Source organism: Carcharodon carcharias, chromosome 35 (genome assembly GCF_017639515.1).
Source record: "Carcharodon carcharias isolate sCarCar2 chromosome 35, sCarCar2.pri, whole genome shotgun sequence".
Classification (NCBI taxonomy): domain Eukaryota; kingdom Metazoa; phylum Chordata; class Chondrichthyes; order Lamniformes; family Lamnidae; genus Carcharodon; species Carcharodon carcharias.
This window is the reverse complement of record NC_054501.1, coordinates 1,782,834-1,805,312: the sequence shown is the minus strand read 5'-3', so window position 1 is coordinate 1,805,312 and position 22,479 is coordinate 1,782,834. Positions and strand designations below refer to the sequence as shown.

General features: G+C 51.7%; 1 protein-coding gene across 2 annotated transcripts in view; it reads left to right on the top strand.

Annotated features, from left to right (window-relative positions):
- LOC121272828 (prickle planar cell polarity protein 3-like) overlaps positions 1 to 22,479 on the top strand; it is a 393,901-nt gene that overhangs the window by 349,770 nt on the left and 21,652 nt on the right. For both annotated transcript variants that reach the window (XM_041179638.1, XM_041179637.1), the window contains exons 6-7: positions 8,343 to 8,428; positions 10,595 to 10,778. In XM_041179638.1, the coding sequence (XP_041035572.1) occupies positions 8,343 to 8,428; positions 10,595 to 10,778 (270 nt within the window). The remainder of the gene's footprint in view (positions 1 to 8,342; positions 8,429 to 10,594; positions 10,779 to 22,479) is intronic.

Below are 22,479 nucleotides of genomic sequence, written 5' to 3'. Positions count from 1 at the left end.
TTTAGGTATTTAGCACCCGCATTCCTCCAAACTGGGACAGACAGCACTGCAATGTGGCCCAGATCATCAGGTATCAGGGTGGGCAGCCACGAGGGAGAGAGGGAGAGGGGGGGTGGAGAGAGGGAGGGAGAGAGGGGGAGGGAGAGAGGGGGAGGGAGAGAGTGAGAGAGAGAGAGAGATAGAGAGAGGGGGAGGGAGAGAGAGAGAGAGAGACAGAGAGAGAGAGAGAGAGAGAGGGGAGAGAGAGTGAGAAAGACAGAGAGAGGGAGAGAGGGGGAGAGAGAGAGACAGAGAGAGATAGAGGGAGACAGAGAAAGACAGAGAGAGAGAGATAGAGAGAGAGATAGAGAGAGAGAGGGAGAGAGAGAGAAAGACAGAGAGAGGGGGAGAGAGAGATAGGGAGGGAGAGAGAGGTCGGGAGGGGGAGAGAGAGAGACAGAGAGAGACAGAGAGAGACAGAGAGAGAGACAGAGAGAGAGAGAGGGAGAGACAAAGACAGAGAGAGAGAGAGAGTGAGAGACAGAGAGAGAAAGAAAGAGAGAGAAAGGGAGAGAAAGAGAGAGAGACAGAGAGAGAGGGAGAGAGAAAGAGAGAGAAAGAGACACAGAGAGAGGGAGAAAGTGAGAAAGAGAGAGAGAAAGAGAGAGAGAGAAAGAGAGAGACAGAGAGAGAGAGAGAAAGAGAGAAAGAGAGAGAGAGAAAGACAAAAAGGGAGAGAGAGACAGACAGGCGCACAGCAAGATCACACAAACAGCCAGTGATGCAATGACACATCATCTGGTTTCTTTTTTTTCTCCTGGTGATGTTGGTTGTGGGGTGAATATAGGTCCCAGGACACCAGGAGAATTCCCCCAACTACCCCCCCACCGTCCCCGCCCCCCCACAACAACCAATGCCAGCCACAACCCCACCCCTGTCCCCCTACCTCCCGGCGATTCTTCCATTAGTAGCCGGGGGATCTCATATGTCCATATGAGAGGACAGACAGAGGCCTCAGGTATAACATCTCATCCCAAGACGGCTCCTCCCACAGTGCGGCACTCCCTCAGCACTGACCCTCCGACAGTGCGGCGCTCCCTCAGCACTGACCCTCCGACAGTGCGGCACTCCCTCAGCACTGACCCTCCCACAGTGCGGCACTCCCTCAGCACTGACCCTCCGACAGTGCGGCGCTCCCTCAGCACTGACCCTCCGACAGTGCGGTGCTCCCTCAGCACTGACCCTCCCACAGTGCGGCGCTCCCTCAGCACTGACCCTCCCACAGTGCGGCACTCCCTCAGCACTGACCCTCCGACAGTGCGGCTCTCCCTCAGCACTGACCCTCCGACAGTGCGGCGCTCCCTCAGCGCTGACCCTCCGACAGTGTGGCTTTCCCTCAGCACCGACCCTCCACAGTGCGGCGCTCCCTCAGAACTCACCCTCCGACAGTGCGGCTCTCCCTCAGCACTGACCCTCCTGCCCTCTCAGGTGGGTGTGAAGAATCCTTTTACCCCTATTGGATGAAGAGCAGTGGCAGTTGTTTGATGGGCTTTGGGGGAAGTTCCTGGGGCCAATATTTATCCCTCACCCAACATCACTAAATAGGAAACTGAAGGACCGGGTCATAGGTCACATTGGCTGCTTGTGGGATCTTGCTGTGCGCCCGTTGGCTGACATGTTTCGTACATTACAACAGTGGCCACACTTAAAAAAGAAACTCCTTCACTGGCTGTGAGGCACTTTGGGATGTCCTGAGGGTGGGGGGAAAATACCTTTAAAATGATGGAGGGGGTTTCGATAGGGTCGGCGTAGAGAAGATGTTTCCACTTGTGGGGGACGGGGGGAGAGACCAGAACTTGGGGGGGGGCATCAATATAAGACAGTCACTAATAAATCCGATCGGGGTGGTGGAGGGAATTCAGGAGAAAGGTCTTTACCCAGAGAGCGGGGAGAAGGTGGAACTCGCTCCCACAGGGAGGGGGGTGGAGGTGAATCGTGTCGATGTGTTTAAGGAGCTGGGTAAACACACGAGGGGAGAGAGGAATAGAAGGATACGGGGGATGGGGGGGGGGGGAAGATGGAGTAGGGGGTGTGGGAGGAGGCTGGTGTGGGGCAGGAACACGAGGGGCTGAATGGCGTGTCTCTGTACTGTACACTCGGTGTGAGGGTATCTTGAACGGCCTTTAATAAACTCCAGATTGATGTGTATTGTCCTGTGGGGTTACAGGACTCCCACAGTTGGCGAGGGTAGACATGAAGACAGAACCACTGGCAGACATTCTCCACCTACTCATGTGAATATTTAACATCTTCCTTTTCAAATTTGAACAAGTAACGTGAAGGGGACCTGTGGGGCTAATGGATTTGGGAAAGGCTCTTTTCAAATTTTGCAGCTTCCTGTGTGTGTGTGTGTGTGTTTGTGTGTGTCTGTGTGTGTGTGTCTGTTAGAGTGTTTGTGTGTGTGTGTGTCTGTTAGAGTGTGTGTCTGTGTGTGTGTGTCTGTTAGAGTGTTTGTGTGTGTGTGTGTGTCTGTTAGAGTGTGTGTGTGTGTGTGTGTCTGTTAGAGTGTGTGTGTGTGTTTGTGTGTGTGTGTGTGTGTGTCTGTTAGAGTGTTTGTGTGTGTGTGTGTGTCTGTTAGTGTGTGTGTGTGTGTGTGTGTGTCTGTTAGAGTGTGTGTGTGTGTTTGTGTGTGTGTGTGTGTGTGTGTGTCTGTTAGAGTGTTTGTGTGTGTGTGTGTGTCTGTTAGAGTGTGTGTGTGTGTTTGTGTGTGTGTGTGTGTGTCTGTTAGAGTGTTTGTGTGTGTGTGTCTGTTAGAGTGTGTGTGTGTGTTTGTGTGTGTGTGTGTGTGTGTGTGTCTGTTAGAGTGTTTGTGTGTGTGTGTGTCTGTTAGAGTGTGTGTGTGTGTTTGTGTGTGTGTGTGTGTGTGTGTCTGTTAGAGTGTTTGTGTGTGTGTGTGTCTGTTAAAGTGTGTGTGTGTGTGTTTGTGTGTGTGTGTGTGTGTGTGTGTCTGTTAGAGTGTTTGTGTGTGTGTGTGTGTGTGTGTCTGTTAGAGTGTTTGTGTGTGTGTGTGTCTGTTAGAGTGTGTGTGTGTGTTTGTGTGTGTGTGTGTGTGTGTGTGTCTGTTAGAGTGTTTGTGTGTGTGTGTGTGTCTGTTAGAGTGTGTGTGTGTATTTGTGTGTGTGTGTGTGTGTGTCTGTTAGAGAGTGTTTGTGTGTGTGTCTGTTAGAGTGTGTGTGTGTTTGTGTGTGTGTGTGTGTCTGTTAGAGAGTGTATGTGTCTGTGTGTCTGTTAGAGTGTTTGTGTGTGTGTGTCTGTTAGAGTGTGTGTGTGTGTTTGTGTGTGTGTGTGTTGGTCTGTTAGAGTGTTTGTGTGTGTGTGTGTCTGTTACAGTGTTTGTGTGTGTGTGTCTGTTAGAGTGTGTGTGTGTGTGTCTGTTAGAGTGTTTGTGTGTGTGTGTGTCTGTTAGAGTGTGTCTGTGTGTTTGTGTGTGTGTCTGTTAGAGTGTTTGTGTGTGTTTGTGTGTGTGTGTGTGTGTCTGTTAGAGTGTGTGTGTGTGTGTGTTTGTGTGTCTATTAGAGTGTGTGTGTGTGTTTGTGTGTGTGTGTTGGTCTGTTAGAGTGTGTGTTTGTGTGTGTGTGTGTGTGTGTCTGTTAGAGTGTTTGTGTGTGTGTGTATGTTGGTCTGTTGGAGTGTGTGTGTATGTGTGTGTCTGTTAGAGTGTGTGTGTGTGTGTTTGTGTGTGTGTGTGTGTGTGTGTTGGTCTGTTAGAGTGTGTGTGTGTGTGTTTCTGTTGGAGTGTTTGTGTGTGTTTGTGTGTGTATGCCTGTTAGAGTGTTTGTGTGTGTGTGTGTGTGTGTTGGTCTGTTAGAATGTGTGTGTGTGTGTGTGTGTGTGTGTGTGTGTGTTGGTCTGTTAGAGTGTGTGTGTGTGTCTGTTAGAGTGTGTGTTTGTGTGTGTGTGTGTGTGTGTTCGTCTGTTAGAGTGTGTGTGTGTGTCTGTTAGAGTGTGTGTTTGTGTGTGTGTGTGTGTGTTGGTCTGTTAGAGTGTGTGTGTGTGTCTGTTAGAGTGTGTGTTTGTGTGTGTGTGTGTGTGTGTTCGTCTGTTAGAGTGTGTGTGTGTGTGTGTTTTGGTCTGTTAGAGTGTGTGTGTGTGTGTGTTGGTCTGTTAGAGTGTGTGTGTGTCTGTCTGTTAGAGTGTTTGTGTGTGTGTGTGTGTGTGTGTTGGTCTGTTAGAGTGTGTGTGAGTGTGTGTGTGTGTCTGTTAGAGTGTGTGTGTGAGAGAAAGTGTGAGTGTGTATGAGTGTGTGTGTGCGTCTGTTAGAGTGTGTGTGTGAGAGAGAGTGTGAGCGTGAGTGTGTGTGTGTGCATCTGTTAGAGTGTGTGCGTGAGAGAGAGTGTGAGTGTGAGTGTGTGCGTCTGTTAGAGTGTGTGCGTGAGAGAGAGTGTGAGTGTGAGTGGGAGTGTGTGTGTGCGTTTGTTAGAGTGTGTGTGAGAGAGTGTGTGTGCATGTCTGTTAGAGTGTGTGAGTGTGTGTTTGTGTGTCTGTGAGAGTGTGAGTGAGTGTGTGTCTGTCTATTAGAGTGTGTGTGTGTCTATTAGAGTGTGTGTGTGTGAGAGTGAGTGTGTGAGGGTGTGTCTTTGAGAATGTGTGTGTGAGTGTGTGTGTGTGTGTGTGTGTGTCTGTGTGTGTACCACACCACTTACACACAGAGAAATATGTTATTCAGAAATGTTTACAGCTCCGTTCTCTCCCGCACTCCTCTATCCCGTGCCCTCCACTGCCCTCACCCCCCTGAGCGAGGAAATCGTGGGCTGCAGCCCCCTACTTCACAGACCTGAGCCCTGTAACCCAGGACTGACGCACCCCACAGTGTCAGGATGGAGGGAGCTCCGCTCTGTCGGAGGGTCAGTGTTGAGGGAGCGCCGCACTGTCGGAGGGTCAGTGCTGAGGGAGCACCGCACTGTGGGAGGGTCAGTGCTGAGGGAGCGCCGCACTGTCGGAGGGTCAGCGCTCAGGGAGCGCCCACTGTCGGAGGGTCAGTGCTGAGGGTGCGGCGCACTGTGGGAGGGTCAGTACTGAGGGAGCGGCGCAGTGGGGAGTGGTGTTGTTCACCCGGGTGTACTTGGGGACAACACTTCTCCCTCAAACCACATCAACGAGCAAGAATACAGGAATGGACACGATTTCTGGTTGTGGGATCTTCCTCTCCCCCTGTGAGCATGAATAGTGCATAATTCTCCAAACCGTCTCTGCCTCCTGCGCCAAAGGATCACTGAACACACCCAGGCCCTGAGGCATGAAAACTGGTCTCAGCTGCCAATGATTTATGGTTGACTTTGTGTTAATAGCGGTTAGACCAAGGCAAAGATTTGAGTCATCAGTCAAGGTGCCTGGGATTAATTAGTGCAGCAATCACTGCTCATTATCGGAGTAAAGAGTTTAATTATTTCTGAGATTCATAGCCCAGTTCCAGCACTGACAGAGGCCACTCAGCCCTTCCTGTCTGTGCTGGCCCCTCTGCAAAAGCACCTCGCTCAGTCTACCCCCACCCAGCCCTCTCCCCCTCACCCTGCACATTCTTCCCCCTCAGATAATGATCCAATTTGCCCCCCCTTTGGAAAGCCTCGATTGACTCTGCCCCCCCTCCCCCACACTCTCAGGCAGTGCGTTCCAGATCCTAACCACTCGCCGTGTGAAAAGGTTTCTCCTCGAGTCTCCGTCGCTGCTTTTACCGATCGTCTTAAATCCGCATCCCTCTGGTTCTCGATCCTCCCGCCAATGGGAACAGTTTCTCCCTGTCCGCTCTGTCCCAGACCCCCTCATGATTTTGAACACCCTCCATCAAATCTCCTCTCGACCTTCTCTTCTCCAAGGAGAACAGTCCCAACTTCTCCAATCCATCCACGGGACTGAAGTCCCCTCATCCCTGGGACCGTTCTCATCAATCTTTCCCGCTCTCTCTCTCTCACTCTCTCGCTCTCACTCTCTCTCTCTCTCTCTCTCTCTCTCACTCTCTCTCTCTTTCTCACTCTCTCTCTCTCTGTCTCTCTCTCTCTCTCTCTCTCTGTCTCTGTCTCTCTCTCTCTAACACCTTCACATCCTTCCTAAAGTGCGGTGCCCAGAACTGGACACAATACTCCAGTTGGGGCTGAATCAGTGTTTTGTATAGGTTTAACATAACCTCCTTGCTCTTGTACTCTATGCCCCTATTAATAAAGCCCAGGATACTGGATGCTTTATTACCCGCTCTCTCACCTGTCCTGCCACCTTCAGTGATTTATTCACATATACTCCCAGCTCCCTCTGATCCTGAACCCCCTTTAGAATTGTACCCTTTATTTTATATTGTCTCCACACTCTTCCTACCAAAATGAATCACTCACACATCTCCACATTGAACTTCATCTGCCACTTGTCTGCCCATTCGCCCAACCTGTCGATGTCCTTCTGAAGTCCGACACTCTCCTCCTCACAGTTCACAACCCTCCCGAGTTTCCTATCATCTGCAGATTTTGAAATTGTGCCCAAGGTCCAGCTCATTAATATATGTCAGGGAGAGCAGGGGTTCCCAACACTGACCCCTGGGGAACTCCACTGCAAACCTTCCTCCAGCCCGAGAAACATCCATTCACCCCCACTCCCTGTTTCCTGTCAACTCAGCCAATTCCCTATCCATGTTGCTACCAGCGCCCTCCCCGCTTTATTCCCTGATCTATAACATTTCACATGCAGCACTGTGTTTTTGCAAGTCCATGTAAACCACATCCACCACATTACCCTTGTCAACCCTCCCTGTTACCTCATCGGGAAACTCAACCAAGTTTGTGAGCCACAATTCACCCTAAACAAGCCTTAAGTAACCCACATTTGATCAAATGACTGTTAACTTTGTCCCCAGTTCCTGTTTCTAGAAGCTTCTCCACCACCGGGATTAAGCTGATTGGCCTGTGGTTGCTGGGTTTACCTTCAGACCCCTTTTTGAATGAGGGGGGTGACATTTGCAATTGTCCAATCCTCTGGCACCACCCTCGAGTGGATAAAGATGGGGAGATTATTGTTCGGGACTTCCCAATTCCCGTGCTCGCTTCCCTCCTGAGAGAGACATCCCAATCTCCCTCAGAACCAAAATCCCTCATCCCTTGTCCAATTCTGATCAGGCTGTGCTGTAATGGGGCAGTGTGGTCAGGAGTTTGGTGGTAGATTATACTGGACCATTCATTGGGGAACAATATTGGGGCAGTAATGCACACAGGTGCCTCCTCGCCAACCCTCTAAGCAAAGGGGTTGTAACCCCTTAAGGGCAGGTAACATTCACCCCACACAAGTGTCAGGCAATGACCATCTCCAACAAGAGAGAATCTAACCATCACCCTTTGATGTTCAATGGCATTACCATCTCTGAATCCCCCACTATCAACATCCTGGGGGTTACTATTGACCAGAAACTGAACTGGACCCAGCCATATAAATACTGTGGCTACAAGAGCAGGTCAGAGGCTGGGAATCCTGCTGTGAGTAACTCACCTCCTGACTCCCCAAATCCTGTCCCCCATCTACAAGGCACAAGTCAGGAGTGTGATGGGATACTCCCCACTTGCCTGGATGAGTGCAGCTCCCACAACACTCAAGAAGCTCAACACCATCCAGGACAAAGCAGCCCCGCTTGATGGGCACCCCATCCACAAACATTCACTTCCTCCACCCCCGACGCACAGGGGCAGCAGTGTGTGTACCATCTACAAGATGCACTGCAGCAACTCGCCAAGGCTCCTTCGACAGCGCCGCCCAAACCCACCACCTCTACCACCTAGAAGGACAAGGGCAGCAGACACATGGGGAACCCCACCACCTGTAAGTTCCCCTCCGAGCCACTCACCAACCCGACTTGGAAATATATCGGCCGTTCCTTCACTGTCGCTGGGTCAAAATCCTGGAACTCCCTCCCTAACAGCACGGTGAGTGTACCTACACCAGACGGGACAAATTCCTGGAACTCCCTCCCTAACAGCGCGGTGGGTGTACCTACACCACACGGGACAAAATCCTGGAACTCCCTCCCTAACAGCGCGGTGGGTTTACCTACACCACACGGGACAAAATCCTGGAACTCCCTCCCTAACAGCACGGTGGGTGTACCTACACCACACGGGGACTGCAGCGGCTCAAGAAGGCGGCTCACCCCCACCTTCTCAAGGGAGCAATTGGGGTGGGGGTGGGTCAGGGGTAGAGAGGCTGATGACAGCACCCAGCTTGCATTACATCTCGCTGGCCTGGGGGCCTCAGCATTGGACAGGATGGTTTTGGGGCAGTTTGGGAACTTCCAGCTGTGAAGGTTGCTGATAGATATTTCCCGGTTATTGCAGCTCTCTGCTTTGGAGGCGATAGATAGGGGAAGACCATGTCACATCTGTGCAGAGCAGTGTCCAGGATATGTGGCTCATGGCTGGAGGTATGTATGCATCTTAGCACCTGTAACACCTCACCCTCACAAAACTATACACATATCAAAATCCACCAGTGAGAGAGAGGGGACTCAGAGATACCAGTCAGTGTACAGATATCTCCCTGAGAGAGAGGGGACTGAGAGACACCAGTCAGTGTACAGATATCTCCCTGAGAGAGAGAGACTGAGAGACACCAGTCAGTGTACAGATATCTCCCTGAGAGAGAGAGAGGGGACTGAGAGACACCAGTCAGTGTACAGATATCTCCCTGAGAGAGAGAGGAGACTGAGAGACACCAGTCAGTGTACAGATATCTCCCTGAGAGAGAGAGACTGAGAGACACCAGTCAGTGTACAGATATCTCCCTGAGAGAGAGAGGGGACTGAGAGACTCCAGTCAGTGTACAGATATCTCCCTGAGAGAGAGAGGGGACTGAGAGACACCAGTCAGTGTACAGATATCTCCCTGAGAGAGAGAGAGGGACTGAGGTACTAGTCAGTGTGGAGATATATTGAGCACTCCTTTCAGTCGATGAGTTCACTATGAGCCACCCACCGGATGCTGCTGTGATTCAGAGGTGAAATATCTGCAGTTCCATCTTCTCACTGCTGGACATCTATAAACCTGCCCAAACACACTGCACCCTCTGCATCCATGAGAGAGCCTCATAAGTACCCAGATCCCGCTTCGAACCCAGTCTCCTGTATTACTCTGATCGGACTGTGATATCACCCCACTGTGCTGAGCTCACTGAACACTCCCTCTACCCCACTCCAACACCCCGCTCAGCGAGCGCGCCCTGAACCCCACTGCTCAATATCTGCAATCTCCCCAACCCCTCCCTCTACTCTCACTCGCACCCCGCATCTCTCTCTCCCTGCACTGCCCCAACATCTGTCACTACCCCCTCTCTCTCTCCCTCTCCCTGTATTACCCCCATTCTCCATCTTCCCGTCTTCAAGCCCCTACAACCCTCCCTATATCTGTAACCTCCTCCAGCCCCTACAACCCTCCCTATCTCTGTAACCTCCTCCAGCCCCTACAACCCTCCCTATCTCTGTAACCTCCTCCAGCCCCTACAACCCTCCCTATATCTGTAACCTCCTCCAGCCCCTACAACCCTCCCGATCTATGTAACCTCCTCCAGCCCCTACAACCCTCCCTATCTCTGTAACCTCCTCCAGCCCCTACAACCCTCCCTATATCTGTAACCTCCTCCAGCCCCTACAACCCTCCCGATCTATGTAACCTCCTCCAGCCCCTACAACCCTCCCTATCTCTAACCTCCTACAACCCTCCGAGATCTCTGATCTCCAATTCCGGCCTCTCGAGCATCCCCCGATTCCCATCGCTCCACCATTGGCAGCCGTGCCTTCAGCTGCCTGGGGGGGGTGGGGTGGGGGGGGGGGCCTGATCTCTGGAATTCCCTCCCTGAACCCCTCCACCTCCATCTCTCTCCCTCTCTCTCTCGCTTTGTGTCTATCTCTGTCTCTCTGGCTCTCTCTGTCCCTCTCTCTGTCTCTCCCTCTCTCTCTCTCCCTGTTTCTCTCTGACTCTCTCTGTGTGTTTCTCTCTCTCTCTGTCTCTCTCTCTCTCTGTCTCTCTCTCTCTGTCTCTCTCTCTCTCTGTCTCTCTCTCTCTGTCTCTCTCTCCGTCTCTCCCTCTCTCTCCCTCTATCTCTCTCTCTCTTTCTCTCTGTCTCTCTCCCTGTCTCTCTCTCTGTCTCTCTCTCTCTGTCTCTCTCTCCGTCTCTCTCTATGTCTCCCACTCTGTCTCTGTGTGTGTGTGTGTGTGTCTCTCTCTCTGTGTCTATCTCTCTCTCTGTCTCTCTCTCTCTGTCTCTCTCTCTGTGTTTCTCTCTGTCTTTCTCTGTCTCTCTATCTCTCTCTCCCTCTCTTTCCTTCCCTCCGATCCTTTAAGACGCTCCTTAAAAAGCTGACCTCTTTGACCCAGCTTTCAGTCACTTGTCCCTAATACGTCCTGATGTCTGACTGATGCTCTGGTGAGCGTCCCTGGGGGCTGGTGTGGTTGCGATGGGGGGAGGGCGGGGGCTGGTTGAAAACCCCATGACGAGCGAGCGGTTGGTGGAGAGGTGATCTGAGTGGGCAAATAGGGGTGGCCACGAATTGATGGCTCTCTCCCTCTCTCTCTCTGTGTGTCTATCCCTGCAGGAAGATCTGCCTCCTGTGTAAGTGCCCTCGGGAGGAACACGCTATCAAGGCCCTGCCCTCTGAGCTGGAGAGCGTGGTCTACAAGATGGTCAGCACCTTCCATCGTTTCTCCATCTCGGACGACGACTCAGGCTGCGCGCTGGAGGAGTACGCCTGGGTTCCGCCCGGACTGAAGCCCGATCAGGTATCGCTCGCCTCCCCTCGTCCCCCACCCCGCAACCTCCAACCAATCCCCTGAGATTCTACAGCCCCACCCTCACCTCCCCCAACCTGCGCCCCGCCCCCCCCTCCCCCGACAACTGGAGATGTCCCAGCAAGCTCCGCCCACCTGTGACAGCCGCCAGGTCACCAAATGGAGCACAGCAAGATCCCACCCTGGTTCGGTGCCGCGTTTGCCACCCCCACCATTTTCCCTCCCCTCCTGCCTGTGAGCTTCACTCACACAACTGACATCAAGTCCCCGTCACCCTCCGAGATCTCTGATCTCCTCCAATTCCGGCCTCTCGAACATCCCCCGATTCCCATCGCTCCACCATTGGTGGCCGTGCCTTCAGCTGCCTGGGGGGGGCCCTGAGCTCTGGAATTCCCTCCCTAAACCTCTCCGCCTTGCTCTCTCTCTCTCTTGTCTCTCTCGCTCTCTCACCTCCTTTAAGACGCTCCTGAAAACTGATCTCTCTGACTGAGCTTTGGGTCCCCTGTCCGTAATATCCCTGCACGTGGTTCGGGGTCAGATTCTGTCTGATTTATGCTCCTGGTGTAGAGGGAGCTTTACTCTGTATCTAACCCCGTGCTGTACCTGTCCTGGGAGTGTTTGATGGGGACGGTGTAGAGGGAACTTTACTCTGTATCTAACCCCGTGCTGTACCTGTCCTGGGAGTGTTTGATGGGGACGGTGTAGAGGGAACTTTACTCTGTATCTAACCCCGTGCTGTACCTGTCCTGGGAGTGTTTGATGGGGACGGTGTAGAGGGAACTTTACTCTGTATCTATATTGTTCGAAGTTGGCGAGGGAAGGTCAGAAAGTTCCCTCTTGGCTGAATGTTTCACCCTGAAGCCTGGTGATAAGGCCTTCCCATTGAAATGGAGGCTCCTTATTAAATTGTGCTTTGCGTAGGAAGGTGGAAGGGGATTGCCTGGGAATGTCGGCCGGCCATTCAGGGCTTATCACCGGCCCGGTACCGAGGGAGGCTGCAGGCCCTCGAACCAGCCCGAAACCTGCCCGCTGTCAGGCCGAGGCGAGGCGAGGCGCTGAAGCCTCCCACCATCCCCAGGCGCTGAGCCAGCTGGCTCGGGGCCCAGAGGCTGCTCGAACAACGGGTCTATCTGCTCGTGGAGGCCCGTCCCCATAGCGACGGCCTAGATACAGCTAGGCCGATCGAAAGGCCAAGCCTGGAGCTAGTGTGGAGGCAGCGGTGGGGAGGGGGAGGGGTGCGGCTGGATTCACAAGGTGCCAAGCATTGTTTAAACAAACGCGGCCTCTAATAGACATCGCAGACAGGGGGAGGGGCGCAGAACAGCAGAATGTCATGGAAAACCCACATTTCAGCCATTAAACTGGCAAGATGCCTGAATTCTAACTGTTCATTGAATGGTGTGTCTCTCAGTCTCCCTGCTCTCTCTCAGGGAGATATCTGTACACTGACTGGTGTCTCTCAGTGTCCCTCTCTCTCTCAGGGAGATATCTGTACACTGACTGGTGTCTCTCAGTCTCCCTGCTCTCTCTCAGGGAGATATCTGTACACTGACTGGTGTCTCTCAGTCCCCTCTCTCTCAGGGAGATATCTGTACACTGACTGTTGTCCCTCAGTCCTCTCTCTCTCAGGGAGATATCTGTACACTGACTGGTGTCTCTCAGTCCCCTCTCTCTCTCAGGGAGATATCAGTACACTAACTGGTGTCTCTCAGTCCCTCTCTCTCTCAGGGAGATATCTGTACACTGACTGGTGTCTCTCAGTCCCCTCTCTCTCAGGGAGATATCTGTACACTGACTGGTGTCTCTCAGTCCCTCTCTCTGTCAGGGAGATATCTGTACACTGACTGGTCTCTCTGTCTCCCTCTCTCTCTCAGGGAGATATCTGTACACTGACTGGTGTATCTCAGTCCCCTCTCTCTCAGGGAGATATCTGTACACTGACTGGTGTCTCTCAGTCCCTCTCTCTCTCAGGGAGATATCGGTACACTGACTGGTGTCTCTCAGTCCCCTCTCTCTCAGGGAGATATCTGTACACTGACTGCTGTCTCTCAGTCCCTCTATCTCAGGGAGATATCTGTACACTGACTGGTGTCTCTCAGTCCCTCTCTCTCAGGGAGATATCTGTACACTGACTGGTGTCTCTCAGTCCCCTCTCTCTCTCAGGGAGATATCTGTACACTGACTGGTGTCTCTCAGTCCCCTCTCTCTCAGGGAGATATCTGTACACTGACTGGTGTCTCTCAGTCCCTTTCTCTCAGGGAGATAACTGTACACTGACTGGTGTCTCTCAGTTCCCTCTCTCTCAGGGAGATATCTGTACACTGACTGGTGTCTCTCAGTCCCCTCTCTCTCAGGGAGATATCTGTACACTGACTGCTGTCTCTCAGTCCCTCTATCTCAGGGAGATATCTGTACACTGACTGGTGTCTCTCAGTCCCTCTCTCTCAGGGAGATATCTGTACACTGACTGGTGTCTCTCAGTCCCCTCTCTCTCTCAGGGAGATATCTGTACACTGACTGGTGTCTCTCAATCCCTCTCTCTCTCAGGGAGATATCTGTACACTGACTGGTGTCTCTCAGTCCCCTCTCTCTCAGGGAGATATCTGTACACTGACTGGTGTCTCTCAGTCCCTTTCTCTCAGGGAGATAACTGTACACTGACTGGTGTCTCTCAGTTCCCTCTCTCTCAGGGAGATATCTGTACACTGACTGGTGTCTCTCAGTCCCCTCTCTCTCAGGGAGATATCTGTACACTGGTGTCTCTCAGTCCCCTCTCTCTCTCATGGAGATATCTGTACATTGACTGGTGGCTCTCAGTCCCCTCTCTCTCTCAGGGAGATAGCAGTACACTGACTGGTGTCTCTCAGTCCCTCTGTCTCAGGGAGATATCTGTACACTGGTGTCTCTCAGTTCCCTCTCTCTCTCAGGGAGATATCCGTACACTGACTGGTGTCTCTCAGTCCCCTCTCTCTCAGGGAGATATCTGTACACTGACTGGTGTCTTTCAGTCCCTCTCTCTCTCTCAGGGAGATATCTGTATACTGACTGGTGTCTCTCAGTCCCTCTCTCTCAGGGAGATATCTGTACACTGACTGGTGTCTCTCAATCCCTCTCTCTCAGGGAGATATCTGTACACTGACTGGTTTCGCTCAGTCCCTCTCTCTCAGGGAGATATTCTTATACTGACAGGTGTCACTCAGTCCCTCTCTCTGTCAGGGAGATATCTGTGCACTGACTGGTGTCTCCAGGCCCCTTTCTCTCTCAGGGAGATATCTGTACACTGACTGGTGTCTCTCAGTCCCCTCTCTCTCAGGGAGATATCTGTACATTGACTGGTGTCTCTCAGTCCCCTCTCTCTCAGGGAGATATCTGTACACTGACTGGTGTCTCTCAGTCCCTCTCTCTCAGGGAGATATCTGTAAACTGAATGGTGTCTCTCAGTTCCCTCTCTCTCAGGGAGATATCTGTACACTGACTGGTGTCTCTCAGTCCCCTCTCTCTCTCAGGGAGATAGCTGTACACTGACTGGTGTCACTCAGTCCCCTCTCTCTCTCTGGGAGATATTCTTACACTGACTGGTGTCTCTCAGTCCCCTCTCTCTCTCAGGGAGATATCTGTACACTGACTGGTGTCTCTCAGTCCCCTCTCTCTCAGGGAGATATCTGTACACTGACTGGTGTCTCTCAGTCCCCTCTCTCTCAGGGAGATACCTGTACACTGACTGGTGTCTCTCAGTCCCTCTCTCTCTCTCTCAGGGAGATATCTGTACACTGACTGGTATCTCTCAATCCCTCTCTCTCAGGGAGATATCTGTACACTGACTGGTTTCACTCAGTCCCTCTCTCTCAGGGAGATATTCTTATACTGACTGGTGTCACTCAGTCCCTCTCTCTGTCAGGGAGATATCTGTGCACTGACTGGTGTCTCCAGGTCCCTTTCTCTCTCAGGGAGATATCTGTACACTGACTGGTGTCTCTCAGTCCCCTCTCTCTCAGGGAGATATCTGTACACTGACTGGTGTCTCTCAGTCCCCTCTCTCTCAGGGAGATATCTGTACACTGACTGGTGTCTCTCAGTCCCTCTCTCTCAGGGAGATATCTGTACACTGACTGGTGTCTCTCAGTCCCCTCTCTCTCAGGGAGATACCTGTACACTGACTGGTGTCTCTCAGTCCCTCTCTCCCTCTCTCAGGGAGATATCTGTACACTGACTGGTATCTCTCAGTCCCTCTCTCTCAGGGAGATATCTGTACACTCACTGGTGTCTCTCACTCCCCTCTCTCTCTCAGGGAGATATCTGTACACTGACTGGTGTCTCTCAGTTCCCTCTCTCTCAGGGAGACATCTGTACACTGACTGGTGTCTCTCAGTCCCTCTCTATCAGGGAGATATCTGTACACTGACTGGTGTCTCTCAATCCCTGTCTCGCAGGGTGATATCTGTACACTGACTGGGGTCTCTCAGTCCCTCACTCTCAGGGAGATATTCTTACACTGACTGCTGTCTCTCAGTACCTCTCTCTCTCAGGGAGATATCTGTACACTGACTGGTGTCTCTCAGTTCCCTCTCTCTCAGGGAGACATCTGTACACTGACTGGTGTCTCTCAGTCCCTCTCTCTCAGGTAGATATCTGTACACTGACTGGTGTCTCTCAATCCCTCTCTCGCAGGGAGATATCTGTACACTGACTGGTGTCTCTCAGTCCCTCTCTCTCAGGGAGATATCTGTACACTGACTGGTGTCTCTCAGTCCCCTCTCTCTCTCAGGGAGATATCTGTACACTGACTGGTGTCTCTCAATCCCTCTCTCTCTCAGGGAGATATCTGTACACTGACTGGTGTCTCTCAGTCCCCTCTCTCTCAGGGAGATATCTGTACACTGACTGGTGTCTCTCAGTCCCTCTCTCTCAGGGAGATTTCTGTACACTGACTGGTGTCTCTCAGTTCTCTCTCTCTCAGGGAGATATCTGTACACTGACTGGTGTCTCTCAGTCCCCTCTCTCTCAGGGAGATATCTGTACACTGGTGTCTCTCAGTCCCCTCTCTCTCTCATGGAGATATCTGTACACTGACTGGTGGCTCTCAGTCCCCTCTCTCTCTCAGGGAGATAGCAGTACACTGACTGGTGTCTCTCAGTCCCTCTGTCTCAGGGAGATATCTGTACACTGGTGTCTCTCAGTTCCCTCTCTCTCTCAGGGAGATATCTGTACACTGACTGGTGTCTCTCAGTCCCCTCTCTCTCAGGGAGATATCTGTACACTGACTGGTGTCTTTCAGTCCCTCTCTCTCTCTCAGGGAGATATCTGTATACTGACTGGTGTCTCTCAGTCCCTCTCTCTCAGGGAGATATCTGTACACTGACTGGTGTCTCTCAATCCCTCTCTCTCAGGGAGATATCTGTACACTGACTGGTTTCGCTCAGTCCCTCTCTCTCAGGGAGATATTCTTATACTGACTGGTGTCACTCAGTCCCTCTCTCTGTCAGGGAGATATCTGTGCACTGACTGGTGTCTCCAGGCCCCTTTCTCTCTCAGGGAGATATCTGTACACTGACTGGTGTCTCTCAGTCCCCTCTCTCTCAGGGAGATATCTGTACACTGACTGGTGTCTCTCAGTCCCCTCTCTCTCAGGGAGATATCTGTACACTGACTGGTGTCTCTCAGTCCCTCTCTCTCAGGGAGATATCTGTAAACTGAATGGTGTCTCTCAGTTCCCTCTCTCTCAGGGAGATATCTGTACACTGACTGGTGTCTCTCAGTCCCCTCTCTCTCTCAGGGAGATAGCTGTACACTGACTGGTGTCACTCAGTCCCCTCTCTCTCTCTGGGAGATATTCTTACACTGACTGGTGTCTCTCAGTCCCCTCTCTCTCTCAGGGAGATATCTGTACACTGACTGGTGTCTCTCAGTCCCCTCTCTCTCAGGGAGATATCTGTACACTGACTGGTGTCTCTCAGTCCCCTCTCTCTCAGGGAGATACCTGTACACTGACTGGTGTCTCTCAGTCCCTCTCTCTCTCTCTCAGGGAGATATCTGTACACTGACTGGTATCTCTCAGTCCCTCTCTCTCAGGGAGATATCTGTACACTCACTGGTGTCTCTCAGTCCCCTCTCTCTCTCAGGGAGATATCTGTACACTGACTGGTGTCTCTCAGTTCCCTCTCTCTCAGGGAGACATCTGTACACTGACTGGTGTCTCTCAGTCCCTCTCTATCAGGGAGATATCTGTACACTGACTGGTGTCTCTCAATCCCTCTCTCGCAGGGTGATATCTGTACACTGACTGGGGTCTCTCAGTCCCTCACTCTCAGGGAGATATTCTTACACTGACTGCTGTCTCTCAGTACCTCTCTCTCTCAGGGAGATATCTGTACACTGACTGGTGTCTCTCAGTTCCCTCTCTCTCAGGGAGACATCTGTACACTGACTGGTGTCTCTCAGTCCCTCTCTCTCAGGTAGATATCTGTACACTGACTGGTGTCTCTCAATCCCTCTCTCGCAGGGAGATATCTGTACACTGACTGGTGTCTCTCAGTCCCTGTCTCTCAGGGAGATATCTGTACACTGACTGGTGTCTCTCAGTCCCCTCTCTCTCTCAGGGAGATATCTGTACACTGACTGGTGTCTCTCAATCCCTCTCTCTCGCAGGGAGATATCTGTACACTGACTGGTGTCTCTCAGTCCCCTCTCTCTCAGGGAGATATCTGTACACTGACTGGTGTCTCTCAGTCCCTCTCTCTCAGGGAGATTTCGGTACACTGACTGGTGTCTCTCAGTTCTCTCTCTCTCAGGGAGATATCTGTACACTGACTGGTGTCTCTCAGTCCCCTCTCTCTCACGGAGATATCTGTACACTGGTGTCTCTCAGTCCCCTCTCTCTCTCATTGAGATATCTGTACACTGACTGGTGGCTCTCAGTCCCCTCTCTCTCTCAGGGAGATAGCAGTACACTGACTGGTGTCTCTCAGTCCCTCTGTCTCAGGGAGATATCTGTACACTGGTGTCTCTCAGTTCCCTCTCTCTCTCAGGGAGATATCTGTACACTGACTGGTGTCTTTCAGTCCCTCTCTCTCTCTCAGGGAGATATCTGTATACTGACTGGTGTCTCTCAGTCCCTCTCTCTCAGGGAGATATCTGTACACTGACTGGTGTCTCTCAATCCCTCTCTCTCAGGGAGATATCTGTACACTGACTGGTCTCGCTCAGTCCCTCTCTCTCAGGGAGATATTCTTATACTGACTGGTGTCACTCAGTCCCTCTCTCTGTCAGGGAGATATCTGTGTACTGACTGGTGTCTCCAGGCCCCTTTCTCTCTCAGGGAGATATCTGTACACTGACTGGTGTCTCTCAGTCCCCTCTCTCTCAGGGAGATATCTGTACACTGACTGGTGTCTCTCAGTCCCCTCTCTCTCAGGGAGATATCTGTACACTGACTGGTGTCTCTCTGTCCCTCTATCTCAGGGAGATATCTGTAAACTGAATGGTGTCTCTCAGTTCCCTCTCTCTCAGGGAGATGTCTGTACACTGACTGGTGTCTCTCAGTCCCCTCTCTCTCTCAGGGAGATAGCTGTAGACTGACTGGTGTCTCTCAGTCCCCTCTCTCTCTCTGGGAGATATTCTTACACTGACTGGTGTCTCTCAGTCCCCTCTCTCTCTCAGGGAGATATCTGTACACTGACTGGTGTCTCTCAGTCCCCTCTCTCTCAGGGAGATATCTGTACACTGACTGGTGTCTCTCAGTCCCCTCTCTCTCAGGGAGATACCTGTACACTGACTGGTGTCTCTCAGTCCCTCTCTCTCTCTCTCAGGGAGATATCTGTACACTGACTGGTATCTCTCAGTCCCTCTCTCTAAGGGAGATATCTGTACACTCACTGGTGTCTCTCAGTCCCCTCTCTCTCTCAGGGAGATATCTGTACACTGACTGGTGTCTCTTCAGTTCCCTCTCTCTCAGGGAGACGTCTGTACACTGACTGGTGTCTCTCAGTCCCTCTCTATCAGGGAGATATCTGTACACTGACTGGTGTCTCTCAATCCCTGTCTCGCAGGGTGACATCTGTACACTGACTGGGGTCTCTCAGTCCCTCACTCTCAGGGAGATATTCTTACACTGACTGCTGTCTCTCAGTACCTCTCTCTCTCAGGGAGATATCTGTACACTGACTGGTGTCTCTCAGTTCCCTCTCTCTCAGGGAGACATCTGTACACTGACTGGTGTCTCTCAGTCCCTCTCTCTCAGGTAGATATCTGTACACTGACTGGTGTCTCTCAGTCCCCTCTCTCTCTCAGGGAGACATCTGTACACTGACTGGTGTCTCTCAGTCCCTTTCTCTCAGGGAGATATCTGTACACTGACTGGTGTCTCTCAGTCCCCTCTCTCTCTCAGGGAGATATCTGTACACTGACTGGTGTCTCTCAGTCCCTCTCTCTCTCTCAGGGAGATATCTGTACACTGACTGGTGTCTCTCAGACCCTCTCTCTCTCTCTCAGGGAGATATCTGTACACTGACTGGTATCTCTCAGTCCTTCTCTCTCAGGGAGATATCTGTACACTCACTGGTGTCTCTCAGTCCCCTCTATCTCTCAGGGAGATATCTGTACACTGACTGGTGTCTCTCAGTCCCTCTCTCTCGCTCAGGGAGATATCTGTACACTTACTGGTGTCTCTCAGTCCCTCTCTCTCAGGGAGATATCTGTACACTGACTGGTGTCTCTCAATCCCTCTCTCTCAGGGAGATATCTGTACACTGACTGGTGTCTCTCAGTCCCCTCTCTCTCTCAGGGAGATATCTGTACACTGACTGGTTTCTCTCAGCCCCTCTCTCTCAGGGAGATATCTGTACAATCACTGGTGTCTCTCAGTCCCCTCTCTCTCAGGGAGATATCGGTACACTGACTGGTGTCTCTGAGTCTCTCTCTCTCTCTCTCAGGGAGATATCTGTACACTGACTGGTGTCTCTCAGTCCCTCTCTCTCTCTCAGGGAGATATCTGTACACTGACTGGTGTCTCTCAGTCCCTCTGTCTCAGGGAGATATCTGTACACTGACTGCTGTCTCTCAATCCCTCTCTCTCAGGGAGATATCTGTACACTGACTGGTGTCTTTCAGTCCCTCTCTCTCTCTCAGGGAGATATCTGTATACTGACTGGTGTCTCTCTCTCTCAGGGAGATATCTGTACACTGACTGGTTTCGCTCAGTCCCTCACTCTCAGGGAGATATTCTTACACTGACTGCTGTCTCTCAGTACCTCTCTCTATCAGGGAGATATCTGTACACTGACTGGTGTCTCTCAGTTCCCTCTCTCTCAGGGAGACATCTGTACACTGACTGGTGTCTCTCAGTCCCTCTCTCTCAGGTAGATATCTGTACACTGACTGGTGTCTCTCAATCCCTCTCTCGCAGGGAGATATCTGTACACTGACTGGTGTCTCTCAGTCCCTGTCTCTCAGGGAGATATCTGTACACTGACTGGTGTCTCTCAGTCCCCTCTCTCTCTCAGGGAGATATCTGTACACTGACTGGTGTCTCTCAATCCCTCTCTCTCTCAGGGAGATATCTGCACACTGACTGGTGTCTCTCAGTCCCCTCTCTCTCAGGGAGATATCTGTACACTGACTGGTGTCTCTCAGTCCCTCTCTCTCAGGGAGATTTCGTTACACTGACTGGTGTCTCTCAGTTCTCTCTCTCTCAGGGAGATATCTGTACACTGACTGGTGTCTCTCAGTCCCCTCTCTCTCACGGAGATATCTGTACACTGGTGTCTCTCAGTCCACTCTCTCTCTCATGGAGATATCTATACACTGACTGGTGGCTCTCAGTCCCCTCTGTCTCTCAGGGAGATAGCAGTACACTGACTGGTGTCTCTCAGTCCCTCTGTCTCAGGGAGATATCTGTACACTGGTGTCTCTCAGTTCCCTCTCTCTCTCAGGGAGATATCTGTACACTGACTGGTGTCTCTCAGTCCCCTCTCTCTCAGGGAGATATCTGTACACTGACTGGTGTCTTTCAGTCCCTCTCTTTCTCTCAGGGAGATATCTGTATACTGACTGGTGTCTCTCAGTCCCTCTCTCTCAGGGAGATATCTGTACACTGACTGGTGTCTCTCAATCCCTCTCTCTCAGGGAGATATCTGTACACTGACTGGTTTCGCTCAGTCCCTCTCTCTCAGGGAGATATTCTTATACTGACTGGTGTCACTCAGTCCCTCTCTCTGTCAGGGAGATATCTGTGTACTGACTGGTGTCTCCAGGCCCCTTTCTCTCTCAGGGAGATATCTGTACACTGACTGGTGTCTCTCAGTCCCCTCTCTCTCAGGGAGATATCTGTACACTGACTGGTGTCTCTCAGTCCCCTCTCTCTCAGGGAGATATCTGTACACTGACTGGTGTCTCTCTGTCCCTCTCTCTCAGGGAGATATCTGTACACTGACTGGTGTCTCTCAGTCCCCTCTCTCTCTCAGGGAGATAGCTGTAGACTGACTGGTGTCTCTCAGTCCCCTCTCTCTCTCTGGGAGATATTCTTACACTGACTGGTGTCTCTCAGTCCCCTCTCTCTCTCAGGGAGATATCTGTACACTGACTGGTGTCTCTCAGTCCCCTCTCTCTCAGGGCGATATCTGTACACTGACTGGTGTCTCTCAGTCCCCTCTCTCTCTCAGGGAGATATCTGTACACTGACTGGTTTCTCTCAGCCCCTCTCTCTCAGGGAGATATCTGTACACTCACTGGTGTCTCTCAGTCCCCTCTCTCTCAGGGAGATATCTGTACACTGACTGGTGTCTCTGAGTCTCTCTCTCTCTCTCTCAGGGAGATATCTGTACACTGACTGGTGTCTCTCAGTCCCTCTCTCTCTCTCAGGGAGATATCTGTACACTGACTGGTGTCTCTCAGTCCCTCTGTCTCAGGGAGATATCTGTACACTGACTGCTGTCTCTCAATCCCTCTCTCTCAGGGAGATATCTGTACACTGACTGGTCTCTTTCAGTCCCTCTCTCTCTCTCAGGGAGATATCTGTACACTCACTGGTGTCTCTCAGTCCCCTCTCTCTCAGGGAGATATCTGTACACTGACTGGTGTCTCTGAGTCTCTCTCTCTCTCTCTCAGGGAGATATCTGTACACTGACTGGTGTCTCTCAGTCCCTCTCTCTCTCTCAGGGAGATATCTGTACACTGACTGGTGTCTCTCAGTCCCTCTGTCTCAGGGAGATATCTGTACACTGACTGCTGTCTCTCAATCCCTCTCTCTCAGGGAGATATCTGTACACTGACTGGTCTCTTTCAGTCCCTCTCTCTCTCTCAGGGAGATATCTGTATACTGACTGGTGTCTCTCTCTCTCTCTCTCAGGGAGATATCTGTACACTGACTGGTGTCTCTCAATCCCTCTCTCTCAGGGAGATATCTGTACACTGACTGGTTTCGCTCAGTCCCTCTCTCTCAGGGGGATATTCTTATACTGATTGGTGTCTCTCAGTCCCTCTCTCTCTCAGGGAGATATCTGTACACTGACTGGTGTCTGTGAGTCCCCTCTCTCTCTCAGGGAGATATCTGTACACTGACTGGTGTCTCTCTCAGTCCGTCTCTCTCTCTGGGAGATATCTGTACACTGACTGGTGTCTCCAGTCCCCTCTCTCTCTCAGTTAGATATTTGTACACTGTCTGGTGTCTCTCAGTCCCCTCTCTCTCAGGGAGATATCT